Source organism: Austrofundulus limnaeus, unplaced genomic scaffold (genome assembly GCF_001266775.1).
Source record: "Austrofundulus limnaeus strain Quisiro unplaced genomic scaffold, Austrofundulus_limnaeus-1.0 Scaffold282, whole genome shotgun sequence".
Lineage (NCBI taxonomy): Eukaryota > Metazoa > Chordata > Actinopteri > Cyprinodontiformes > Rivulidae > Austrofundulus > Austrofundulus limnaeus.
In genome coordinates this window covers 478,446-487,821 of record NW_013952684.1, presented here as the reverse complement: position 1 = coordinate 487,821, position 9,376 = coordinate 478,446, and the positions used below count along the sequence as shown (strand labels likewise).

Below are 9,376 nucleotides of genomic sequence, written 5' to 3'. Positions count from 1 at the left end.
GTTGAAACCATGTTTGTACCTTCCTAACTTCCATGTATGTCATCTCCATCTGTTCAATGTTTTCACCAGAATAATAAAAGTGTTGTGTCATCAGCAAACAGAATGCATTTTAAAAGCTTCAACACCTTGATCAAATCATTCACATATAAAGTAAACAGTGTTGGTTCAAGCACAGAACTCTGAGGAACTCCACAAGTGCTAATCTTATACAGTTTTTGATTGTTTTGATGCAGCCGTCAACTCAAAATCCACATTTTCAAAACAGTTAACGCAGAGGCCTAAACAGTGCCACAGTGGTCTGTTTAATGATGAACTTTATCATGAGTCAGCATCTTGTGTCTGTTTAATGATGAACTTTATCATGAGTCAGCAGCTTGTGTCTGTTTAATGATGAATTTTGTGCAGAATCAGCAGTTTGTGTCTGTTTAATGATGAACTTTATGCTGAATCAGCAGTTTGTGTCAGTTTAATAGTGAACTTTGTGCTGACTCAGCAGCTTGTGTCTGTTTAATGATGAATTTTGTGCAGAATCAGCAGTTTGTGTCTGTTTAATGATGAACTTTATGCTGAATCAGCAGTTTGTGTCAGTTTAATAGTGAACTTTGTGCTGACTCAGCAGCTTGTGTCTGTTTAATGATGAACTTTGTGCTGAGTCAGCAGCTTGTGTTTGTTTAATGATGAACTTTATGCTGAGTCAGCAGCTTGTTTAATGGTGAACTTTATGCTGAGTCAGCAGCTTGTTTAATGGTGAACTTTGTGCTGACTCAGCAGCTTGTGTCTGTTTAATGATGAACTTTGTGCTGAGTCAGCAGCTTGTGTTTGTTTAATGATGAACTTTATGCTGAATCAGCAGCTTGTTTAATGGTAACTTTATGCTGAGTCAGCAGCTTGTTTAATGGTGAACTTTGTGCTGAGTCAGCAGCTTGTTTAATGGTGAACTTTATGCTGAGTCAGCAGCTTGTTTAATGGTGAACTTTGTGCTGACTCAGCAGCTTGTTTAATGGTGAACTTTGTGCTGACTCAGCAGCTTGTTTAATGGTGAACTTTGTGCTGACTCAGCAGCTTGTTTAATGGTGAATTTTGTGCCGAGTCAGCAGGAGGCTCTTGTCCTGATTTTAAAGAAACGAACTGCTTTCCTAACACTCCTGCTCTTGTACAGCAGGTGTGGCTTTCTTCTTCTTCTTCTTCTTCTTCTTCTTCTTCTTCTTCTTCTTCTTCTTCTTCTTCTTCTTCTTCTTCTTCTTCTTCTTCTTCTTCTTCTACTTCTGATGCTCCTTCAGAGGTTGCTTCAGCAGATCTTCTGTCAACACCAACCACAACTATCTGTCCCAGGCTGGTCTCAGCACCTTCATCTGTCCCTCCTCCAGCTCAGACAGGACCACCGTGTTTTCATAATGTCTCTACTGTCCTGTAACCTTGTCTTTTTGTCTCTTGCTGCTGTTCTGTCCCACAGCAGCCCTGACGCTCACCTCCTGGTTGTTCCGTCCCTTGCTCTGTATGGTTCAGCCCAGGTATTTGAACGTTGCTGTGCCTCTTATAATTGTCTCTAATGTTGTAATGTCTTGGTCTCCCTCCTAGTCCGTGCCCATCATTTCACACTCTCGCTGGTTGGTAAAAAAGGGTGAAGTTCAGCTCATGACTGGACCGAAGAGTAACCGGACCGCACGCAAATCTAAGCTCCACCAACCGGCCTTTTTGTACCTTTTTAACAATCTGCTCCTGATAACCAAGCCCAGGTGAGACCTTCTCGTGGTATATTCACTTTTTTATCACATGTACTCTACGGACTTCCAACAAGAAGTTAGTGGAGAAGCTTTGAGGACATTTTTATATACAGTATTACCATCAAAATTCAGTTTTATTAAAAAAGTTTACAAGTAAGCAAATAAAAAAACAATAATTTGGGTTTATGTTCGTAGTATCATTACATGTAACTGTATTTTATTTAACATCTCATTGCAACAAAAGTTTCATCAGCTGAGCTTTTACACTTCTTCAGTCTGTGCTAAAGTTTCAAACTGTGCTGTAAAAAACAAAACTACCATTAAATAAAAAACACCACTGTCTTCATTTTCCTGTTTAGTTGGCTGATGGCACAATGAATTCTGGGATATTGTCGGCTGTGTAGGACACTCAGACTAAGTTGTATATTTTTGGGGTTTTGTCGGCCACATGAGTAGGCGCCCATGAATTGGGACAGCCAGTGTGGGTCAGTGACGTCAGCATGAATGAACACTCCTGAGGACACAGCCCCTAAGGGGGGTTATTAAATTATCAGGAATTTAGGATTAAATATAAAATAGTTTGTACCCCTGAGGATTACAGAAATGTGATTGATAATGTTCCAGTTGCAATGATTAATATAATCAGCAATAACTAAGAACCAATTCTAATCCCGAGATTGCATAAAATAATTATCAATTGTTTAAATTTTATAGACAAAAAATGTAATAATCAAAATTTGAGAAAAACTTTAATTAACAAAATGTGTCCTGGATCCTCTAAATGAACATTTTATTTAAAAAATTTCAGCAAAAAAGAAATTCAGTCGGTTAGAACAAAAGTTCTCTTTAAAATTTGAAATTAAATACATCCTTCACAGGAATTTATTTTGAAAAATTCAAATTTGAAATAGAGAATTGTCAATTTTGTAAATAATCAACTGACCATTTATTTTTTGAATGTGAGATTTCACACAGATTTTGGAAGGACGTGCACAATCTCTAATCTTAATCTCTAAATTTGTCAAAATAAGCTCTTTTACCTGGAAGGATATTAAATATGGGATAGTAATAAAAAATAAAGAGACTGAATATTTGACAAATAATATTGTAATGCTTGCTAAATTCTATATTCACAAATGATGTTTTACAAAATCTCTTCCATTAGAGAAAGCATTAAAAAACAAGTTTGCATTATTTTGTAAATTAATTAAAAAATGTTAAAACAGCCGCAGCAATCAAACTGTTCTCATGCATTTCAGGATTTAAACTGATTCAAACCCATGTTTGTTTCATTATCATTGTCTTGTATTTATGCATCTCTCTTAATTTAAATGTTTGTTATTTGAAATGTTGAAGTTTAATTAATTAATCAATTAATTAATTTAGTTATTTATTCATCTTTTTTACTTCTAATATTCCTAAAGCAGTTAATTTACTTGATTAATATTCATAGGAATTTAATAAAGTTTTCATAATTTGATGTTAAGGAGGATTTATTTAAAATTGATATTTTATAAAGATGTGTTAAGGTGAAATGGTTGTTCATATATGTATGTTGGTTTTTTATTTTTTTTTTGTCTTTGTGTTGTTATGTTGGTTCATTAATTAAAAAAAACCTGTGCACTCTAACAAAAAAAAATAAAAAAAAATAAAAAAGGACACAGGCCCTGACTTGAGACAGTTTTTCTGTCCGCTGTGCGCAGCCACGTCTCTTCCTCACTGGTAGAAAAGACGTGTGTGCAAGGTGGAATATGTGTTAAAGGCATCATCTAGTGGCAAACACAAATACAGAGGTTGTTGTACATTTTAAACCTGAATCTAAGAGCTGCTTTTTGTGAGGCCTGCCAGTTTCCCATCCTGACTTTCATGGAAACCTTTGGGAAGTAACTGTCTGTGTGCAGACCAATGCTCTCAAATAGTTAGGGTTAGAAATCAGTTCAGGCAAAATATTTTTTGGGATTAATCCCTTTGTCGAGCCTTTTATGTTATATTATGATGCTTTATAAAGACTGGTTTAGTCTGATCTTATCAAAAGGGTTTTTGACTTAGAAAAACATCTGATCAGGTTAAATATCTCTCTGTTTCTCTCTCTCTCTGAAAATGATGTCAGTGGGGAGAAGTTTCAGGTCCTGGACTCAGCTGCCCGAGCCATGCTGAGGACTGAGGATCATGAGGATCAGAGTAAACTACTGGCCAACGTTTTTACTCTGAAGATGCTGGAGAACCAGGACAAGAGTTCAGCCCTGTACATGATCCAGACCTCCAGTGTGTGAGTATCAGAGACATGAGACGGGTTGGATCAGCTGCCAGTCTAAATGGATCCATTTTAAGTTATGTGCAGGGGCAGAGCCAGGGGGTGGCCAGGGGTGGCCATGGCCACCACAGACAAATCTTTGGCCACCCTGCTGTACACATCTCCTTCCACAGTGAAACAACAATTTAGGGGTGTAATAATCCTCCTGAACAGTTGGTGGCAGTGTTTAACAGTTTGAAACATCATCAAGCTCCATCACTGAAGAAGAGTAATGACAAGGAAGTGATGGTTTTCTTTGGCTGTGTCCAAAACAACAGGCCAGGGGTCTCATTTATAAAGGATTGCGTAGAAACCATACTAAAAGTGAACGTACGGCCAAAAGGCGGAAATGGCGTACGCCAAAAAAATCCAGATTTATAAAACCGTACGTACGCACGTTTCTGCGCATCTTTCCTTTATAAATCACAGCAGCACGTCAGAGTTTGCGCACGAGGTTCTCCTCAGGTTCTACCCTCTGTACGCCCACATTCAACCATAAACAGTCAATGTAAAGTACCTCATGAATGTTAAGATGTATTTAAATCAGTCAGCTGATCAGTGATTGGTTCAGACACGCTCCGTCATGCGTCTGGAGGTTGACAGGTGCTGACTGACAGCTGCTCACGTGAACAGAATGTCTGTAACTGACACAGATTTTCCCTCATTTTGCTTTAGAGTAATCCAATGATTTTTATTTAAAAAAATCTCAGCTTCAAATTAATTTTCTCTCAGAGCCTGCAGGACGATAAAAACAATAAAAATAAAATTAAATAAGTCAGGTAAAATTAGAAATAAGTCCACCGCTCTTCTCCTCGTCCTCTCCCCCTCCTGCCTGCTCTGTTATCCTGCGCGTGTATCCAAAGCATGACTTTTGCTGTCCTGCTTGGGGAGGGGTCTGTGTGGGTCGGTGTTGTCTGAGGAGGAAGCAGATGAATGGAGTTGCACACGGGAACTTTTATTTAAAATTTAAGTTTTTTATTTCAAAGGTCCTCATGGCTCAGCAGCAGCAGCACAAATATTACTGTTAATAAAACTGATGATAAAGTTGAATAAAAATGTAAGTCTGATTCTGAAGGTAAATTAAATCTCTGACAGTGATCATTACACAGTGTGGCTCTAATTCTTCACTTCACCATCTGTGTCGCAGTTTCATGTCTCCAAAATGAGCGTACGCATGGGTCAGAGCTGGCTGAGGCACCGCACATTTTCACGTCAAGTTTGGATTTTATAAATCACAACCTTGGCGTAAAAAGTGGCGTACGCAAGTTTCTGGGCTCAAATTGTTGTACGCCAGTTTTATAAATCCGACCCCTGGTCCTCCGGAGGACCCAGACTACCCTGTCGAGGTGGGCCGGGTCCTTGGTAGACCGGGAAGACCGGATAAAAAGAGGCTGTGAATTTGGACGGTCTAGCCTCCCCTCCTTACCCTGGCGTACGTCATGTCACCTAGCAACTATGATGATGCTAAACAGAAGCAAAAATGGATCAAAATTAGAAAAATATCAATATATTAGCATTATTAACATCACAAAACAATAAAATTAACTTAAAAGTATCATTTGAAGAACTAATAGACCCGCTGTAGGTGCATGTTTTATTTCACGTTTTTTTATGACAAAAATAATATTTAACAACACGTTTATACAAATGATAAAAGTATTAGAATTACAACCGCTAAAATTTTTAATTTTTATATCGTCATATTTTTATTTAAAATGTATTCTTTTCTCTTGCTTCGTCCACCATTACTAGCATAAAAAAATCTCCGGTCGGGCCACAATGCATTATGGGATATGCTGGGCCAGGAAGGATCCATCAGACCTGTCCTTCGATTCGGGCCAAAGGGAGGACGTATTTGTCGGCCGCATCGGAGGAGTCTTCGGTTTTGGACGTCCTTCGTCGCGGTGCTGTGACGTATGCGGCCGACAAATTCGACCTTCGGAGGACCCGGCCTGCCGTTTTGGACACAGCCTACATATACAGAACATATGTCTATGTAATCAGACTTATTGTGTCAACTTTTGGACTTATGGTGACAATTTTATTTTCATTTTATGTTCTGAAGGCTACATGATGCTCTGTGTTTGGTTATGAGTAGTCCTATCACTAAATCAGAAAAAGTGAAACACCCCTCTAAATTCACTGTTGGTGGTTATCAGTATTACACCTGTTCATTGGGTAAAATTATTAATATAAGTTTTAATCATGCAGTTCATGGTCATCATTATTTGGCACAATGACATGTGTTACAATTAAAAATAAATCAATAAACAATAAAAAAAATTAAAAGCACCTCTACAGTCATTGGATATGATAAATTGTGTCACATTAATTAATCTTATCTCAGGTAAAGCAGTGAGTTTAAAAACAGGATGATGGAACTAGTTTAATGAAGAATCTGTCTCTGAAATAATTATTAAATCAAGTGTTTATTTAAGTAGGTAAAAGTATGTTAAACAACCTGGTAAAATACACCAGAATGCAGGAAATGGCGTCTATCTTGTTCAAAATCTTTTGGAGGAGGACCCCCAGACCTCCCAACAGTGTGTCCCCCCACTTTTGAAATGGTTCTGACGCCCATGTTTATAAGGTCACTGCCTATAAGGACATAAGGAAATTATCAAAATACAAAGATCTGCAGAAAACTTCAAATAAAAAAAATCATGTAATTTTCCTGGCCAGCCCTGTATGAGTAGTGGTCCCAGTCTGGCCACCCCTGTGTGAGTAGTGGTCCCNCCTGTGTGAGTAGTGGTCCCAGTCTGGCCACCCCTGTGTGAGTAGTGGTCCCAGTCTGGCCACCCCGAGAACAACGTCTGGCTCTGCCACTGGTTATATGTAGAAAACAAACAGTTTAGAGCACATGTGTCAAATACAAGGTCCGCGGGCCAAATGACTCCCGTGTGGCCCGCTAGGGGGGTCCCCTCCCAAAATAATAAAAATAATAATAATAATTTTTTTTGACTGAACATGAAATTTGTTTTTTATATGAATGGTAAACTTTAAATTTATGGTTAAATGCAACAAAATGAATTCAATAAAAAATTAATTAAATAAAAATAAATTTAATAAATTCCTGTCCCTGAGCTGTTGGCTTGAAGTAACTGAGTAATTTAGTTGGATAGCTCAGTACTAATGTCTGAAAATGAGCTGCTTTAAAGTCACCATCAAACATAAACTAAATCTGCCATGATGCAGCTACTCACTAGAAACTCATCAGTGAGTAAAACTTTATTTGTTTTACTTTTAATAATATTTCTGTATTTATTACAGATTTAGTCAGTCATATTAGTTCTTATCAGTGTTTAAAAGAGGACGTGTTAAAACTTTATTTAGTCAAAGTTAAACATGAAACATCAAAGTTCATTACAAGTGGCCCTGCGAGGGCCACCATAACGCTCATGTGGCCCTCGGTGAAAATGAGTTTGACACCACTGGTTTAGAGGAAGTAGTACACACAGTACTGAATCCATGTCTCAGAATACTACAGTATATTCCTACAACATGTCATGTAATTATAGATGTTAGTCTTTAGACTGAGCGTTAGAGGATGTGTTTCTGACAGCTGTAGGATCAACAGACGTTCACCAAGCAGAGCAGGTAATAAAAGGTCTGATGATGACGATGTTGCAGGAGTGAGAAGCTGCGATGGATGCATGCTCTGACTCCGAACAGGCGGACACGCTTCATGCCCTCTGGAGCCCATCAAGAAGGTGAGGCAGCACCGCTCACACACTGAACTAAGCTCTGAGGACTCGGGAACTGACACCTCCTCTCTGCTGTCCTGCAGACTTCCCTCAGGTGCAGTGCATCATGTCCTACTCTGCTCAGGAACCAGACGAGACAGCAGCAGAGATCGGAGACGTCTTCAACCTCCTGGAGCAAACCAACGACGGTATCCGAGCAAAATTAATTGTTGCTCAGCGGATTTAGTTCCCGCCATTTCTTTCTGTTAATCCAGGTGTGTTTTCTTCCAGGCTGGATGATGGGGGAAAGACTTCACGATAAGGAACGAGGCTGGTTTCCCAGTCGAGTGGTAGAAGAAATCAGGAGCAAGGAGGCCCGTGTTCAGAACCTGAGAGAGGCCTTTAGGGTCCAACAGACCCATAAAGGTGAAGGTGGACCACAGCCTGAACCCAGGGCTGCTTTAAGATTAGGGAGACTCGCTCCGAAGAGCTCCAGCAACTTCAGCAGTTTTTGGACTAAGCACTAACGAGACAACAGACAGCAGGAACCAGCACTGAAACAAAACCCAGAGCTGCTCCAGTCTCTTAGTCACGTTGCACCAAATGTAGAGTAGATGTTTTTTTATTCTGCTGTCTTTTTCCTCAGCTTTAAAGAAACTAATGTTTGTAATCAAAACACTTCAGCTGTGGATTCATCAAATTTCTGTTTACTGTAAAATATCTGACTATGAATGTTAAAAACCAGCAAAGCTGCACTGAACCGTCAGCATCTGAGCTTCAAAGACATTAAAGTTGATCTGAGGCACAAAGATGAAGAAAAGTTTAATAAACAGGTTTATTTCTCACCTCCAAATGTCTGTAATGAATAAAGTTTGACTAAAAACTTGGATTCTGAAACCAGATAAATGTCCTGCTGTTTCCAACAGATTTAACGTCTTCAGTTTGATTTAATCTGAGTCTGTTTCACCGCACACTGTGGAGGACCTGGGGCCTCATGTACAAACGGTGCGTACGCGTAAAAAAGTTGCGTGGTCAGGTTCTGCGCCCACGTTGGGATTTATTAAAACCTGCTGTGAGAATGTGCAGCAGCCACACGAAGTTTTTCAGTCGACAGTTTTAACTCACAAAGTCATGAATCTGACCTGAATCCACAGAAATATGACTCTGTTGTGTTTTCTGGATGTAAGGAGCGTCTGAACACGGTGTTGGGTTTTTATTTTAGTTTGAGTTTTTATTGTTTAAACTGAACGATGATGAAACTGAACTCCGGGACTGAAAATCATTTAACCTCAGATGAAAATAGATCAGTCTAAAGATGATCAAAGAACCTCAGTCCAGTCTGTAAACTGTAAAGTTTTTATATCGTTGTCACATAGTTGGAAACATGCAGAGTGCACACACAGCTGAGGAGAATAAAATGTGTGAATTGTCTAAGAAACATTTTAATTTTCACTGAGAAAAAAAACTTTGTCAACTTAGCAGATTAAATCAGAACAGCTCAGCTGTGATGATTCCTCAGCTCCACAAGATGCAGACAATAGATTTGTTGCTGCGTAAAGTTGTGCGTAATTTATGGATCAATGCCTCATGCAAGAACATGTTCGTATTCTTATCCTAAATTTCTCTTACTTTTGTTCGTACAAAGGGTTCGTACGAACATGTCACGTCAGATTCAA

At 38.9% G+C, this 9,376-nt stretch overlaps 1 protein-coding gene across 1 annotated transcript in view; it reads left to right on the top strand.

Annotated features, from left to right (window-relative positions):
* The window catches only part of ngef (neuronal guanine nucleotide exchange factor), a gene marked incomplete at its 5' end in the record, with an annotated part of 19,063 nt that extends 10,436 nt beyond the window's left edge, over positions 1 to 8,627 (top strand). Inside the window, 5 exon segments of the mRNA XM_014021217.1 lie at positions 1,579 to 1,736; positions 3,835 to 3,993; positions 7,648 to 7,727; positions 7,805 to 7,909; positions 7,992 to 8,627. Of these exon segments, the coding sequence (XP_013876671.1) occupies positions 1,579 to 1,736; positions 3,835 to 3,993; positions 7,648 to 7,727; positions 7,805 to 7,909; positions 7,992 to 8,227 (738 nt within the window).
* Positions 8,628 to 9,376: the final 749 nt, after the last annotated feature.